Source organism: Eschscholzia californica, unplaced genomic scaffold (genome assembly GCF_041429995.1).
Source record: "Eschscholzia californica isolate CP2 unplaced genomic scaffold, dmEscCali1.0.p SCAF_6, whole genome shotgun sequence".
Taxonomy (NCBI): Eukaryota; Viridiplantae; Streptophyta; class Magnoliopsida; order Ranunculales; family Papaveraceae; genus Eschscholzia; species Eschscholzia californica.
In genome coordinates, this window is record NW_028238483.1 from 20,755,663 (window position 1) to 20,773,451 (window position 17,789).

Genomic DNA, 17,789 nt, shown 5'->3' on the forward strand with positions numbered 1-17,789 from the left:
ACTAACAAAAAAGACAAAGAACTTCGAATGTAGAAGTCCAAACTTTTACATTTAAAACGTGTATCAACTTATGCCGAGATGAAATATAACTTGTGCAGGTTTAATATATTGGTTTGTGACTATCACGAAACTGATTGTCATCATTCATATAGTAGTTTTGTGATGTATCCTGGTTTAAATAACTTAACTTTGGATCATAGACGAAACAGAGTCCTCCTAAGAGTATTCTTGTTGTGGTCAAGAAGGGTTGATGCAAAAGAGTAGCTATGTCATTTCAGTCCTATCGAGCAACGGTGGCTACCAAGAACATCAAGAAGAGCCAACAACCCTTGGTTGGAGTGGTAAGAGATATAATCTTCCACCTTAGAGGTCAAGGGCTCGAGACACACGCTGAACAATTCAAAAAAAAAAAAAAAAAAGAACATCAGGAAGAATGTACGCCATCCACTACGGGTTAACTAGGGATATGCCTTCCGTGGTTGCTATCACACCTATAGGTGAACTTAAATAACTGTATTTCATAAGAAGTCTACGATTTCCGACCTTCTTTGTGGCTAAACACCATCATCCAACACCATCATCAATTTGTAACTTGATTTAACTATCAAAATGTGGGCTCTGATACGAATAATACTGAAATCTCTTCAAGTGTATAAACTGGAAATAAAATTTTCTAGCATTCATAGATATATAATGGGGGTGTGATGTATATAATATGCAAAAATAACCATCTATACATATATGTCTACAATCTGAAGCTATTTGGAAAAAAGATTCTACTTTATATCAATCACACCTAATTATAAATTTTTCGCCTCTGATAATTTCTTTCATAATAGATTATCATCTTATCAGACCTATCTCATCAAAAAAAAAAAAAAAATCTTAATCAGACCTCTTGTGCTCCTTTTCGCTCTCAGAACTTGACTCAGATTCAGGTCCTGATTTAGAACTTGAACTCGAGGACCCACCATCATCAGATTCAGATGCTCGTTTCTCTTGTTGCATTATGAATCTAGGCATATTCTTCAAGTACTCACGCAAGTTTTCTGTTATACCACCAAGACCAATTGATGTGAAGAAATTAATAGCGAATCTTGTGTTTCTAGGATTACCCTTGGGGAATATGAACTCGAACGACTCCTGCATCGTTGGATCCGAAAGTCGCTCATTCAACAACCGCATTCCAAGATGCTCAGACAATTGCTGTCATTTTTTTTTGTTGAAATCAATTCCTGTCATTTACAAATCATATCCTAATTAGATTCCACACTCATAAAACTTAGCCATTTCACTAGATTATTTGTTAGTTGAAAGCTGAGACACCTGGAATAGAATTTTTATAAAGATACGAGAAGATGATGTTGTATCCTCCTCTGTCGATCGTATATAAGCTAGAGCATTCCAAGGAAGGGCATCAGTGGGAAGTAAATGAGCAAAGAACTTCGCCGCATTACGCAATTTATTAGTTTCAAGCCTGTGCAGCATTGAATATCCTTTTAAAATGGACCTAGTTGGTGCCTATGCCCGGGACAATCTAGCTGATACTGAAAACCACTTCACATCACACATTCCCACAAAGAATAGTTTTGTATACACTCTGCAATCTTTCGGTTCTCTCATACTCATGCGGTTCATGTGGGATAAACAGATACAAATTCGTATAACAAATTATTATGGGAATACTTATTGTTTGTTTGTTTGTTCAAATAACAGTTTTGGAGCTGAAAATCTGTCTCAATTGTCTACACCATAGGTAGAATTCTGACAACAAGCTACACCAATTCTAGAAGTCTGTCTTAATGCGTCAATTGATTGGAATTAGATTTCAGAATATTTGTTTTTGCCTAAGGGGTTTAATATATCTTATTCGGGCTAAATTTAGGTTCCTTCGAATTTCAGACTCAAACATGTCAGATTAAGACAACTAGAACCATCTTAGTCTTGAAAACAAACTCTGTTTCACTCTCATCTTAGTCTTGACAACATGTCAGATTAGTCTTGAAAACAAACTCTGTTTCACTCTCATTAACATATAAACTAACATAATACATTCTGCTTACAGGAGTGAGCAAGTACTGATAATTATACAAATTACAATCCATTATAAAACCCAAACTAATAGTATACAAACATTAAAAGCACTCGGAAAATCAAAACCAGCTTAAGATTTAAAAGGAAATTCTCTACGAAATGATAAACGAGAAGATGAGGAAAATTACCATCTTTAAGTGAGGTGATACTCACCACTAGCATGAACTTCCTTCACCCTTTTTTCATATTCATCTTCGACTTCTTCTGTATCTTCTTCCTTGACTTCTTCTTCGTCGTCTTCTCCTCCCCATCCGAATCCACCAACAAACCTGGATGATAGTGGAGGAGTTCTTGCTTCTTTGACGATTTTCATTATGTCTTCGATACTCTGGAGAGAAAAGCTTGCTGGGTTGTTTCTTTGGTAGTATGTCGCTTGGGATGACTCAGTTAGCTCCCTTGGTAGGTTCTTCAAGAACCATGGGTGGTTCTTGATTTCCTTCAGAGTGATTCTCTGTAAAATTTAGAAAATTAAGTTACAGAAGTATGAAAGTTAAGTCATTATTCTTAACATGTTCATCGGCAGTATGGAGGAATCTTATAATACTTGGAGTTACGTTATTTGTTCTTTTTTCTGAATCATAAACTGGCCAGAACCGTCTATTCTAAACAAAATTGAATATTTATTTGAACCTGCTAATACAGAATTTCAGGAGAAGACATACCCGAGATGGATTGGCAACAAATATTTGAGAAAGAAGATGCCGGCAGTCTTGAGATATATAAACATAATCAGGGATCTTGTACTGAACAGCCATTATTCGCTGCAAGAATGAAGGTGAAATAACAATTACTTAGATAAGTTATGAAGTCGACGAGTAACTAAATAAGGAAAACGAGGTTTACTTACTCCGATGGTCTTTCTAAAATTCTTGGGGTCCTTTTTGTCTTCAAAAGGGTAGGCTCCCACCAGCATAACATAAAGGGTTACTCCACAAGACCAGACATCAGCCGACTACAAAAACGTAAAACATACCGAGAAGACAATTACAAGAATTTTGAAACTAAAAATGTCGTTTTTCTATAACCAACCATGTTTATGTACAAAACTGGAAATCAACTCGAAAAATAAGATTCAGTAATGCTATAACAATCGGCCTATAGTCACAAGAACCGCCATTCATTAATATGAGGAAGCACTTCTTAACTTTAATCTTGTCACAACAGAAGCATTTGTGTGATCAAACACCAAAGAAGAATTAATGACATCAAAAACAAATTACGAACAAAAGAAAAACATATGTAAATGTCTAATGTTAATCGAACATATACAATTTTACAAATGTCCATGGCACCGTCTACTTAGGATCATGAGTGTTCATACTCAGGACTGTTTGGGTGTTCGCAACTCTCCCTGTGACTCTACTATGAACTCGATGAAACTCTGGAGTTACTAGTGCGCCCAACCTCCCCAACTATTACTATTTGTATCTAAAAATTCCGTTACAGGATAGCTTTGCCTTAAAAGTTAAAGGAAGGAGATAAACTAATATATGGACGTCAGGAGGCAAGTAAGTGATTCAACCTAATTGCTTTTTTATTCGTGATGTGGATCAGTTTCTCCAAATAATTAGTTTCTTCAGGTCAGACTGGCATGATAGTGCATTAGTGCTTAGGGGGTATCCCTGTTCCATTAATTGTGTGCCATGCAAAAACACACAGTTATCCATATAGAACAAGTTGATCTCCCCCTCGAAATATCTAGGGCTGTATGAAATTAAAATCGTCTTTTACAGAAAATAAGTACATATTTTGGTAGATCATGACATCAAAGAGAACCACAAAAGTGACCCATACGATATGGAAGAGAAATAACCAAAATGAAAAGATACTCAAATAAGATAAGGTAACAAATATAAGATCTTACTTCAGAAGCATCTAATCTGCTCAATGTCCTCCTTTCCAGCTGCTTCCGTTTTGTACATATTGTTAGGGTGTCTTGGGAGATCATGCGAAAAAGACGATCGTCTTTCAACTAGAGAAGGCCTAGTAATGAGCAAAAAATAAGAAACAAATTAGTGATGAGGATAAAAACAATGCATCGAAAGACAAACTAACTTGAAAACAACGAATCTTAATATTTGATTGCTTACCAAATTCTCTTTCAGGTTCTTTGCTTATACTTGTTGTCTGGAGTTCTTCATGAGCTTTACTCTTTTTTTCTCTTACAACGTTTCAAAAGATCTCTTATTATTTGACTAGGTATCGAGAAGTCAAAACCTTTATAACGGAAAAAATTCATGCCTATATCTGAGTAAAAGATGTACATCTTAATGTTTTTAAGTTCAGGAACAAAGAAGGATCGGTGACAACTCCGCAGATAATAATCATCATTTTATCTATTCTCTCCATTATGTATGAACTCCCCCATATATTGAGATGAAGGATTCTTACTTACCAGCGACTTTCTTTTTCGAGTTATATTAACTAAATGTTGACAAAATGGAAGGTTTACCCTTCAAGAGCATGGGCTTGTGATCACTAATGCACATCTCGTTAACTCGTTAAGCCATATGAGACGTTATTATACGTGAGTGTTTGGCATCCGGATGAAAAAGAATTCCGGTTAGTTAAATAATGGAACTGACATTAAAACAGGTTTTATTATCATGAAGGTTACAGAACGGAATTTTTTTTTAAAGTTGACAACTGAAAGTATGGCAAAATCCGTGACAAATTCGACACTGAAATTTGACTCGCTGCCATTACATCAAGTCAAAATGAGGACTTATTTACAGCATGACTACTTGCGTGACGTTTAGATGCTGAAACATATGCATTGAAGTAATATAACACCAATAATAAGATGTCCATGGTAAGTAAAAAATCTTTCCTGCCATTCTGCCAATATATAGGGGGCCTCACGCATGTAAGAGAGAATAAAGAATATTTTCTTTTTGTTGAACTAAGTATGATGATTCTTACTCGTGGAGTTATTACTAACGTAGTGATGGTGCATGTTTTTCTGGTAAAACCTTAAGCATTATCGGTTTGTCAGAATCGCCTATGTCTAATCCAGTAGGCCAAATTATGTACATGAACTTTCTCTAACATAAAAGTTTTGATTTCTCGATACTTAATTAAATAATTCAAGATTATCTTACCAAGCCTTCTCTGGTTGAAAGACAATAGTATAGTTCTTTTGTTCTCCAATGACACCCTGACAAGACATCCAAAGGGAAGCAGCCTGAAAGGAGGATACTTAGCGAAACGGATGATTCTAATGTAAGTTCTGATGTATATTTTCAATTGTTTTAGCCTTACTTGGATAGTGGTAAATGAAGTAATACCTCTTAGATATATGTATGCATAAATATTTACATACTGTGATATGTTGACCGTGTTCCCTGTGTATGTACTGTAGATACTTGAAGATGATAGGAAGTTTGGGTTGACGAAGAGGTCAATTATTACCAAGACTATGGCTGGACTCTTTCTCCTTCAACAAGGTGATTGGCACCGTGCTCTTACATTCTTTTATAAAGCAATGACTCAGGCAATGCAAGCACCTAAAACGACACAGTTTCGAAGGCTGAGAGGTGTCTTTGGGAAGAAAGAGAGAGAGGCCGAAAAGAGAGATTGAGAGAGAGCCGGTGGTAGTCGCCGGTGAGGACAAAACCGCAATTGGGGAAGAAGGTGGTGAGTGACTAACATGTGAGTGTAAATAGTAAAAATGGGTTTGGGTTGTGTGTGGGAATACTGTGTGTATTGTAACAAAAACGTGCATATTAAATTTATCTTTTATCATTTAACATTGTATCTTACCTTTGAAGGATCACCAAAGGCCAGTACTTAGAAAACTTCATGATAATTATTTTTTCCATACCATCTCTATCAAAATAAAGGTTTAAAACATCAAGAGTCTCTATCCTGCAAGATAAGGTTTCGACTACTTGTCGACCAAAAGATTCCAATCCTTGAATTCAGTTGTGCAATATTTTAAAATTCCAATTGAAATTGATGGTCAATCAGTTCTGTTGAATACTTGGGTCAAACCCGACATAAAACTTAATTAACTAAATAATAAGACTTCTCTACGAACTCCCCACTAATATTCAGAAAGATATGAGCATTAAAATTTTATAAGATTTAGAAAAATATTATTTGGGTCGAAGCCTTCAATTTCATTCTTTTCGAACGATTGAGATACAAATCTATGATAAAACGTAAGGATAGGTAACAGAGGGGTCACTTAGTGGTGGCGAATAGACTTTTTCATTTATAATATCCAACTTGTGCAATTCCTGAAAGAAAGCATAATATTCACCAACAATAACGACACTAACACAAAAACAAAAAGTTCGTATTGATATATTATGTAACTCAATTTTACGTGACGCATATGGGCTCCGCCATAAATTCGTGGCGCTATAGCTATGACTTGGTAAGACACGCATAGTAAATAAAAACGTATAATAAAACAAAATAAAATATTACCTTTCCGTCGTATTCTCGCCGTGAAAGAACTTCCGGTGCTATATACGCTGGTGTTCCGACCGTCGATTTAGGTATTGAATGAAGTAGAGATGACTGTTATTCATTTTAGAGAACTACACATTAAACTCCATTAAATTTACAAATTTTCCCATAGATTCAATTTTACTGAAAGTTTTAAGTTCCTGACCTTTGAATACCCAAAATCACAGATTTTGAGACGTGGAGCAGGACTTCCATCTAAAAGAGTATTTTCAAGCTTCAAATCTCTATGACAGATTTGCTGATCAAGAAGCCGAAAAAATTCAAATCCAAATTCATCCAGAAAAAAATCGAAAAAACATGGAGCAAATGATATTTTTGTGTTTACCAGGTAATGACAGTAATTGACGCCTGAGATTAACTGCTGGAAGAAATATCTTGCCTGCAATTTATTCAGACTAGTTTAGTGTGTAATTTATGCTGAAATTTGAAGAAAATTAGAGATGATTAAAGTAAGAGAGGGAGAGAGAGACCTCGTCTTCACTGAATCTACCAGCTTCACAGATTCGTTCAAAGAGTTCTCCGCCAGCTGCATATTCCATGACGATGGCTAGATGAGTTGGAGTCAAGACAACCTGAGAAGAAAATCATATTAAAACCCTAAAAACCCTATCACAAATTGAATTACTAATCGATTCTGAGACAACTAAAAAGAGAGAGAGAGAGAGAGTATTACCTCCTTGAATCTGATAATGTTTGGATGGCGAAGAGATCTGTGATTAATGATCTCTCTCGCTACATTTTCATCGATCTGAAATCAACAGAGAGAGTGAGTGAGAAGAGAGAGAGAGAGAGAGAAAGGAAATTGGAAATGATTTCAATTTAGGAAGAAACCTTGTGACCTCGTTCGATATATTTCATAGCAACAAGTTGTTTGGTTTCTTTGATTCTCATAAGTTTAGCAACACCAAAATTTCCAGATCCAATTTCTCTAACAATCTCATACTTGTCCATCTTTCTAAATAAAAAAGAAAGAAAGAGAAAAACTGAATCAAAACCTAAGAATTCCAAAGTTCTTAATTGGTATTGAATTCAAATTAACAAAAGAAAAAAAGAACTTGATTAGTTTACAGAGAAGAAGAACTACCAGTAAGATCTTGCCTTGTATCTTTTGAAACTTCTTTTGGGTGCTCAAAAAAAAAAGAGAGGGAAAGAAGAGTAGTTATTGATTTCCAGATTGAAATAGAAAGTAGGAATGATATTTAAATGAAGAGAGAGCCCTGCCTGCGGTTGAAATATGGATATTTCACAAACCAATGCTATAAACCGCTAAAACCCAAATTCTATTCAAGACTTAAAAATACCAACTCCATGTTACCCAAGCACTTGATTCTTATTTTTTTTTTATTTTTTTTTGGTTGAAGACAGTTTGATTCTTATTTAGATACGTAATGAATATACACGTCTTGGTCCCAATTCAATACTAAACAAGTTCGAACTAATTGAATGCTTGTGTAAGAAATTCCTCCAATTAGTTTTCCATTTCCATAAAGAATATAATTGACAACTCGAAGTTGTACATTATGCAATAGATAGTGGGGAAAAGCGTTACTAAATTTATCTCACCCGCTATTTCACATGTGACTACGCGTCGAACCAAAACAAAATACTTTTTTTTATATAGGCGTGATCCGTTGGACTTGGACATATATCCAATTTAAAAGAGGTGATCTCGTAGTTCTTGGTTTGTGAAGATGAATTATTAGGTGCTCCATTTTCCAAATGAGGTCGAACCTAAACCTGTGCTCGACAGAGCTGTCCATAAACTGACAAGGGATATGTATGAATTCTCGAGAATAGAGGAGCCGTGGTGGTCCCTCCCGGACCGCCTGGATCCCACGAGTGAATAGAAAGTTGGATCTACATTGGATCTCACCTTAATCACCCCATCTATCCTCCTGAGGATGAGCACATTGAACCATCCATGTGGCTGAGATCCCTCACAACCCAGACACAACGACACAATTATCAAGGGCACACTCTACCATTGGGCTAATAGCTCGTCGTGCGGCCTTCCAGCGGGAGGCCCGCTATGCCAAAGGCAAGACAAACCCCATCACTATCTTTCCTTTTTGGTAGGGGTGAGCAACGGTCGGTTTTTTTCGGTTTTGACTCGAGCCGAAGCCGAACCAACAAGTGGCGGTTTGACTAAATCATCGGCCGAAGTCGAGCCGATCATTCGTCCGGCCGACATGGTTCGACTCGGTTTGGTTCGGTTCGGTTCGGTTGAGTTCGGTTGATCGGTTTACTAATGTTATTCATATCTTTGCATATATCGAAAAAAAAAATTAAAAATCCATTGTACTTTTCCACCATTACATATACCGAAAATTAAAATTGAAAGTCCATCGAACTTTTGCACCATTGCAAACAAAAAAAGAAGTAGAATGGCGAATGCAAGACCTATAATATTAAGTTACTAACTAAGAATAGGTAGTGGTACATAGAAATCAATGAAGACTTACCTCTAAAACTTTTCAATCAAGTTGAATAGGTTGTGGTTGGTAAAGCCAACAACAACTAGGAAGGAGGACAAACCTTAGTATGGAAGAGTTGATTAGGGGTATTATATTTTTTTTCCTTTGTTGTTTAACACTTTCCAACTTTACAAAATTATTACTCCCTCCGTCCCATTTTATTTGACCTTTTGGGAGATCCAACTTATTAAGGATTTTAATTTATTGCTTCTTAATTAAACGTCTTTTCCTAAATTACCCACATTAACTTTAGAGTATTACAATGAAAACTACATTGGAACTTGTGTAAAACCAATATAAACTTTTTATTAGGATTAAAAGTAAGGGTAGATTGGGAAACATCAATAAAACTAGTAATAAATAAGTCCTATTTAAAGTAAGTGGACAAACATTTTGGGACTTCCTTAAAAGGAATAACACCCAAACAAACTGGGACGGAGGGAGTATTTCATTTTTCCTTAGGGTTCGGTCGGTTCGGTTTGGGCGGTTTCTAGAAACTCAAGTCGAAGCCAAACCAGACCGATTTAGGTTTCATCGGTTTTTCGGCCGAACCGAGTCGAACGGTGATCGGTGCGGTTCGACTTGGTTTGGTTCGGCCAATTGATTCGATTTTTGCTCACCCGTACTTTTTGAAGTCCCATGTACCACCACACGGGAGGGACACGGGGACGTAAAAAAGGAGATTCCATCAACTTGTTCTGATCTAAGATAACAAGTTCATGAGCTTGGTCTTACTTCATCATCATCTGACAAAATTTTGTCTGACTTAGCGTGACTATCAAGTTTTATTCAAAATATCGTTGTTTTTTCTATTATATTTGCAAGTGTGTCACTCAAAGGATGATTTCTTTTTGTAGACGTCCTTAGAATATTAGATGACTAAAACGAAATTTGTCTCTTCCCTAGTTCATGATGATAGGAGGACAATTTCCTCTTAACTTCATGATCGTATTTCTTTCCTTCTCCATTTTCACGCACAGATAAGTTTTTTTTCCTTCCTTACTTCATGACAACAATAGGAAGCGGAAGAAGGAATCAGATGGGGCGGGGATAACTTAAATCAGCAACAATCTAACTCACTGAACTAGCAAAGGACAACAACAACTTTCATAGAAACAACGAAGATACTAGGAAAACCAACAACGAAGATAATAGAAGAACCAACAACGAAGATAACAGCAGTAAAACCTTCCACTCTTCATCAATCTCATCTAGCGGGGACGTTAACCTCTTAAATCTATATTTTTGGTTTTGAACTTTATGGAATATATATGATATTTTCAAGATTTCCATACTATGATGACTATATTATGCATGCCTACTTAATCTTGATCGGTGAACTACTTAATCTTGATCGGTGAACATCTGGATATTTTCCTGATTTGTTGTCTTATAGTATTCACATCCCTATTATCTGATTTCACTTCATCATACGTGAGGCAAACCTCAGATAGAGTAAAGAACGACAAACATTATAGTAGGAGGTCAAATACCTCTACATCCCGATCTCGATTTTCTCAGTCGGCTAGTCAAGTTTAACCTTTATGCCTATTTCGATGGTCGTTTTTTTCTTCCTTATATAGTGTTATCCCATTGTCGGCCTACTTCCGATCAATTTGATCGGTTATCCATTCTAGTCTCACCTCGCTTTAACCGAAATCAGTTTAGAAACATTAATCTGCCATTCGTTGGCTACTTTTGTCTCTCGATCAGAACAGTATTACAAAGCATCCACCTCAACTTTCCTTCGACCCCGGACAACACTATATTTCGACTATTAATCTCCGCCTTTGTCGCCCATTTTTTGTTACTTATCTCCCAACTCACTTTTTGTTGATTACATTTGTCTTTGGTTATCGAATAGATTCAATTCTATATCCAAATTCATTAACATTTTCACTTCCACCCTTATTCGCAATTCAATTGCGAACCTTTGTTGGATTAGCTTTGTATCTATACTCATGTTATAGCGGTGATCTCAATGATCAGGTGTCTGATTAGTTTCTTTTCATTAGGACTCGAGCGGGTACGGTCTCTTTGTTTAAAGAATACTGGTGGGATAACTCGGAATCATTTTTTGGTTCCTTCTTGCAGACATCCTTGTTTCTTCTTGAAACTGTGGATGTCTGTTTAATCCACCTTCAATGTTACAGGATGTTAGGTACAAGTTTCATCTCTCTTTCAACCAGCCAAACTTCTAAGTTCAAAGTGCATACCTATTTCAAGATGAGTTGTCGGACTTGCAAGCTACAGAATGAAGAATGCTGTACCGATAGAAGTTATCTAATGCTATTTCTCATTTCTGTAATTTTGATTTTTATTTTCTATTTTGTGTATTGTAAACTGTTTTGTTTTTTAATGCATTTTCTTTTTTTTTTTATAAAAAAAAAGAGGAAGCCATTTGTTTAACTAATGGGTGATGTCACAAGTTTGGCAATTGCCTATAAAACTTACCAAATGAATTTCATCGGCCACAGTTATTTTTCTGAAAAAAATATAAATTTACTTGGGAAACAAGTAGACATATGATTGCAACATCAATTGTACATACTAATATACTATTATGACATTGTTTAGTTATTTGAATTTTGATATAATTTTTTTTAGTTAATCATGTAAATTATTTTGACTAAATCAACTATTTTCTACTTTTTAGATCCTATCCTCTCACTAAAAGAGGAAGAAACAGAAAAGAAAAAGAAATTGTATCTACTTGTGTGAAAAATGAACAAGATATCCATAATAAAAAAGAAGGGAGAAGACTTCGAGAAGTTTGAGAGAAAGGAGAGGATTTGTGTGTTATAATAAAAAAGAAGGGAAAGACTTCGAGAAGTTTGAGAGAAAGGAGAGGATTTGTGTGTTAGGGCAAATGATCGTATTTCTTTTTTCTGCATGGAGTCGTATTTCAGAACCCACCCTCTAAAATTTGTTATTTTTCCTTTCATTGTTCATATTTCCATTCAGCTATCCACATGCAGTATAGATAATTTTTTTTAGAGAGAAAGAGAAGAAAGAAAGAAAAAAAAATTTATAGAGAGAGAGAGAGAGAGGAAGAGAGAAATTATTTTTTTTTTAGGTTTGAAGTCGCCGGCCGGAAATTTGCCGGCCGACGACTCTCGCCGGAGAAGGTGATGAGGTGGCGTAACAGATGATGTGGCATGACTTGGCAGAGAGAGAAAACATGATGGAGGAGAGAGAGTGACGGTGTTATAACGGAAGGGGGCCATATGGGTATTTCTCGTAAAGTAGGGAGCCAGGCGGGAAGCTGGTCACAAAGTTGGGGGCCATTAGGAAAATAACCCAAAAAATAAAGAGGAAAAAAAAGGCCAGCGCTTTGGGGAAAGTTAAATAGTTTCCGGGGTGTGAAATTTTAAAGGGAATATGTAGAATTTTAGAAATTTTCCGGGGAAATAAATTTTAAGGGGAAATAAAAAAAAACACTCCACCTCACCTCACTCTATCTCCACCTCACCTCACTCTCTCTCCACCTCACCTCTTTGTCTTCTCCGATCATAATAACTGTGCCATTAAAATTAACAACATCGAAGAAAAGCTTAAATTTTACCTGAACGATCTCCTCGGTCATCGATACACAGCTAGGAGTGTGGTCTGTTGGAAGAATCCTAATTTGAGTCTGGGTCTCAATCCTCATTTGCTCAATAATCTTCCCACCTTTCCCTAATAAACTACCCACATTTGCTTTAGACACAACAAGTCTAGCAGCAACTCTTCCTGCCACTCCAGTTCCATCAACATCATCCCCTGCATCATAATGAAACCCTATACCAGGTTCACTCTCTATTATCCTATCATGTATTAAAAGTAAAGCCTCTTGTGCCGGAGAGAGATCCGGCATCCGCCCATCAGGATCACGTCGTCTAGCATCAGATATCACAATGATCCGTTCCACATCATCAGCAACGAGTGGATGAACATTAATCCAAGCTCCAGTTTCTTGCCTGATTGCTTTGATTATTGTCCCTGATTTACCAATAACTCCACTTGCTTTAGCATCATGGCAGAGAATTCTGTAGCTAGTTGTAGCAGTAGAACTATCCTGATGTTTTGGTAATCTTCCTCCATTCCACCACGACGATTATTATTGTTAAAATGGTGATTATTGTTGTGGTGATGAAAACGTTTATTTCTAGGTTGATGTTGAGAACCATAATCTTGATCATAATAGTAAACCCTCTTCGACCTAGATCTATCCATTCTCTTTCCCTCACAGTAAATCACTACTTTCTTAGTTTCTTTTTCTCTCTCTCTAAGTTGTTGTGGTCTCTATTTTAGAGAGAGAAAATCAAACCTTTGGTCCTGAATAACAAAACTTTAGGGTTTCTCTGAAATTGTACTGTCCTCGGTATCAGTCCAAATCTCTTTCTTCGAAGACAGCTAGAAATTTAGGGTTTTTCAATGTTCTAATCCGTCATTCATAAACGATTTTGATTAGAATCGATTAGGTAAAGTGAGCTACTAGAAAGGTAAAACATCAATTTCGTGGAAACTTTTTAATGGCGAAACTTTTTGCTCTTCAAGCTAAAAGCTTGACGAGCTTGAGGAAGAAATTTAGGGCTTCGTTTCTCTCTCCTCCACATTTCAGAGTGTTTCCCCCTTTTTCGTTTCTCTCTTCAACAGACCGAAACTCCGACGAAGGGAAACCCTTTCGCCGGAGTTTCTAGAGAGAGAGAGTGAATTTTTTTTTTTTTTTTTATGGTTGCCGGCCGGAAAATTTTCCGGCCGGCGACCTAATCGGAGAAGATAGAGGTGAGGTGGAGAGAGAGTGAGGTGAGGTGGAGAGAGAGAGCTGAGGTGGAGAAGTATTTAGCTTTCCCCCTAAATAAAATTGTCAAACAAAATTGACCAATTTTTTACCAAGTCTTCACACCCCGGAAACTATTTAGCTTTCCCCAAAGCGCTGGCAAAAAAAAAAACGACCTATACAGTTCTTGGGAATCAAAGACGGTCAAGGTCCTACAGCCAAAACGGGATGCCCTAAATTTCATGTGCATTATGAACCAAGAGCCCATTTCTAATGGCCCCAAATCAGAGAATAGACTGCTAAGGCCCATAGACAACTAACTTTGCAAGCTTTGAAAAACTATAGGGAAATCTTAAATGCACTCACCATCTCTGTTACACACACATCTTAAGTATTTTGGTTCAAGTCAAAATATATGTGCGTGTGCATATAACAAAAGTTGTGAGTGTATAGGCTACAACTACCCTGTTTTTTGTGTGGTAAGCTTAATTCAAATGGTCCCCAACTGATATCAGGATTAAAGACCATTCTCTTTAATTGAGTACTAAAGATTCTCCAATTTCTTTCACAAAGAAAGAAAAAGGATTTGGGGAAACTTGAAAGTAATTTTTTTTAATGAAAAATAAATGGAAGAACACTCTCGTCAAAAGGAGTATTATGACTGGCGTGAGGATGACAAAACTACTATAATCAGGGACGGAACTAGGAGTAGTAGTCAAGGGGGGCCGAACAAAAAAAAAAGTAAAAAATCTAAGTCTATGTGCTCGAACCCAGGTCTCTCACGTCCAAAACTCAAACCTCTACCATCTCACCCATGCTAAATATATGTTATATGTATGACTCGAACTTTATTTATACGATAAATCAGAAAGCAATCAGCATTTTTAAAACAATTTACGGCAAGTCAAGGGGGGCCATGGTCCCCTTTGGCCTGCATGTAGATCCGTCCCTGACTATAATGAAACTTCTCTTCTGCTGTGTCCTTTTCTTTTTTTTTTTTTTACGTTTTACTAGTTCTTTTCTTTTGATATAGAGCATCATACTAACATTTATTTTTGTGTTATAATTACTTCCAAAAAAACTTTTTATGATAAAAACTAACTGACATTTCATATTCTATTTTATCAACAAACATCCATATCTTTCAACAAAAAAAAACAAACATCCATATCTAGTTGTAGTGTTAGCTAGGTGGAAATATATACTAGTGCTAGTTTTTTTTGATGAAGGATATACTAGTGCTAGTTGAGACCTTTTCTTTGTCAAATTGGCTGGACTTTCTCTCTTTATGAGTTGGTTTGCCTTGTTGAAGTGATCAACAATCTAATCAAAGATTATCCAATAAATGAGAGTATTGACTCATACCTAACATAAAAAAGAAATACTGGGGTTGTTGTAAAAAAAATCCTTACTCGTCTGTAATCATCTATACTTTTCACAAATTTACTTCGTTCCATACTAAATCATAAAATATATGTCATAATATTGGAAGTTGTGAAATTTGAGACAGATAGCTTGGCCTAAAGTGATAGTTTATTTGATTAAATTAGTGTAAAATAATTTTAATTAATGATTTCTAAGTTAACTATATTAGCTGTGATTGATTGTGAATTTACAAGAGTATGCATGAATCATAATTGATCAAAACCATGAATCACAATTGATGGAAACTTAATATAATATTAAGAAAGTAAGATAGAATAAAAGGTTATTTTCTAAATGGTCCTTAGTTGATGACCAACTTCCCGTCTGACCCTCTAGTTTATCGAAAATATCCATATTGTTCCTTTTTCTTCTTTTCCATCACAATACTGTTAATGTCAGAATTCCTATTCCCACATTATCCTTCCGCATAATATTAAGTTTGCAAAGATTTACTTTGGCCCCTTTTAAAGTTATCACGTCAAATCTACATGTATTCTTTTCCAAGATTTACATTTTAATTAATGGATACCTTGATAAGAATATTTGCAATGAAGTATGAAACTTCACCTGAGCTTATGTTGTTATTATCACATAACAAAATTCTAACTTCGCTACAATTAAGAAAGGGCAAACTATTTGCAACTTCTTTGCCCATAGATTTTCCTCTTTACGCTTCATCCCCAATTCGATTAAAATCAAGTCAACGGTTTCTTACCGTCTTCTCCCAAGTGATAAAATTGCGGACAAAACTAACAACAGTAGCTCCACAAACTTCAGGCTCAATTAAAACTCCACATACTAGAAAACAATAATCTCCCACTGTTAGCTGAAGATAGAAATATCTAGTGTTTCTTCGATCACAGAACTGATCGTAAATTCCATTAACAACTCGAAAACAAAGACACAACTCTGATATTGAGTCTTCGTAAAGCCTAATTAATCGTCGCTATCAATAGTCAGATTCCTGTAATCTCTGCGTCTTTCTTACAACTTGAGTTCAACCAATAGAAAATTAAAGAGAGATAGAGAATAACACTTTGGACGCTCCTCTTTTCTTTCGTTGTTAATTAAATCCATTAATGGAGATCCTCTTTCCAAGATGTTAAATCAGAACGGATGAAATTAAACAAGAAGGTTAGATAGATATTGTGTTGTAGTCTAGGGCTTACATGGGAAGGTTTAGTAGTTAGGTTTTGAAAATGAAAATAAATCTTGGAAAATATTTTGAAAAAAAAAAAGATTAATAGGACAGTATGAAAAGGTGTGTTCTGGCAGCACGGAAGGATAATCTGGGAATAAAAAATTTGACGTTAACGGCCGTCTGACAGAAAAGAAAAAGAGATCATATGAGTACTTTTTACAAACTATGGGGCAAAACAAGGGAGTCATTTGAAAAATAACCCTAAAATAAATTTAGGAAAAGAAAAGTGTAAAAGGGAAGGGATAAAGGTATGTATGGTCGTTGTAAACAGCGTTAGATTCCAATAATTCCTTTTGTAACAACTGTCAACGGCCACCAACCATTCTTCCTCTCTGTGTCTCATCATTCTAATCATCAAGATAAAACACTCTTTATTCACATTTTCTCTCTCTACATTTTTCAAAACAAACTTCTTTAATCATTACCATTACTAGAATGAACACCAATGATCACCTATTTGGGACAGTGTTCATCATACTCCCTGATAACAAAATTATTTTCTATTTTCAAAAAAAAAAAAAAAAAAAAATTATTTTCTCACTCACTAAGCCGGTGCTTACTTTTATCTTAACAAAAAAAAAAGGTGGCGTTTACTTTTTACTTGTATTAATCTTAAACATCACAAATAAATCAGACTCGAAGTCAACATTAATCTATGATCCAAACAATTTAGACAAAAATAATCAGAAGAATCAAACGCCCTCAATATGGCTTGAGTCAAGTTAAACTTTACATCCAAAGGAAAAAAACTAACTAAAAGGAAACGAAATATTTCTTTGACGTAGTTACAACGAATGAAAATGATCGATACAACATCGAAACCGAAGGAAGATACAGCATCGAAACTAAAGGAAGTTGAATATGACAAAAATAACAACTGTACTTTTCTAATAATGTACTCCTTGGAGTAAACTTTAATTCAAAGTATAGAATAATGAGGAGAATTAGAGAAAACGGCTAGAATACCAATTGTACCATTCATAAACAACCTAAATACAATCTAGAGAGTAAAACAAGTAAAGATTAAAACAAGAAATTGAAACCAAACCTCAATTATAGAGAGGATAGATAGGTTAGGTGGTGGGTCCATTTTACAACAATTAGAGAGTTGAAGTTTTAAGGCTGGCTCCACAAGCACAAGAGTATCCATCTTACTCTAAATGTCAATTAAATATTGGTCGCATCCATATTATACAAGTCGTTCCATATTTAATGAACATGAAACATTATACGTAAAAATTAATTCTCTATAGTAAACATATATCTCTTGTTCAGTATGTTCATACAAACACACCAACTAGACATCTCGGGTAAGAAGTCTGTATGTTCAAACGAGTTGTTCAGATGCAAACATATG

The 17,789-nt window shown here is 35.6% G+C and overlaps 1 protein-coding gene, 1 long non-coding RNA gene and 1 pseudogene across 4 annotated transcripts; 1 reads left to right on the forward strand and 2 right to left on the reverse strand.

Moving 5' to 3' along the window:
- Positions 1-885: 885 nt before the first annotated feature.
- On the reverse strand, positions 886-1,488 carry LOC147532359 (uncharacterized; annotated as a pseudogene).
- A 513-nt stretch (positions 1,489-2,001) lies between these two features.
- On the reverse strand, positions 2,002-13,428 carry LOC147532360 (serine/threonine-protein kinase SAPK7-like). 3 transcript variants are annotated; one of them, XM_086648189.1, is made up of 11 exons: positions 12,610-13,428; positions 7,655-7,687; positions 7,402-7,525; positions 7,244-7,318; positions 7,041-7,142; positions 6,896-6,949; positions 6,716-6,808; positions 6,529-6,621; positions 2,942-3,046; positions 2,757-2,855; positions 2,002-2,545 (listed from the first exon to the last, which is right to left on the reverse strand). In XM_086648189.1, the coding sequence occupies exons 3-11, from the start codon at positions 7,519-7,521 to the stop codon at positions 2,228-2,230; spliced, it is 1,059 nt and encodes a 352-aa protein (XP_086504315.1). In that variant the 5' UTR covers positions 7,522-7,525; positions 7,655-7,687; positions 12,610-13,428; the 3' UTR covers positions 2,002-2,227. The 3 variants fall into 3 exon arrangements, with proteins under 3 accessions (XP_086504315.1, XP_086504313.1, XP_086504314.1); XM_086648187.1 differs by having other exon boundaries at positions 7,402-7,521; positions 12,610-12,995; XM_086648188.1 differs by lacking the exon at positions 12,610-13,428 and having other exon boundaries at positions 7,655-7,981.
- LOC147532361 (uncharacterized) lies at positions 2,735-5,840 on the forward strand. Its single transcript, XR_015227697.1, has 2 exons — positions 2,735-5,316; positions 5,456-5,840. It is a non-coding gene; the product is annotated as an uncharacterized LOC147532361 (long non-coding RNA).
- Positions 13,429-17,789: the final 4,361 nt, after the last annotated feature.

Coding starts and splice junctions, on each gene's coding strand:
- LOC147532360 (XM_086648187.1), bottom strand. CDS start 12,900: ATGCCGGATCTCTCTCCGGCACAAGAGGCTTTACTTTTAATACATGAT. Junction 7,688..12,609: donor TGACCGAGGAGATCGTTCAG/GTAAAATTTAAG, acceptor AGCACCCAAAAG/AAGTTTCAAAAGATACAAGG. Junction 7,319..7,401: donor ATATCGAACGAGGTCACAAG/GTTTCTTCCTAA, acceptor TGTTGATTTCAG/ATCGATGAAAATGTAGCGAG.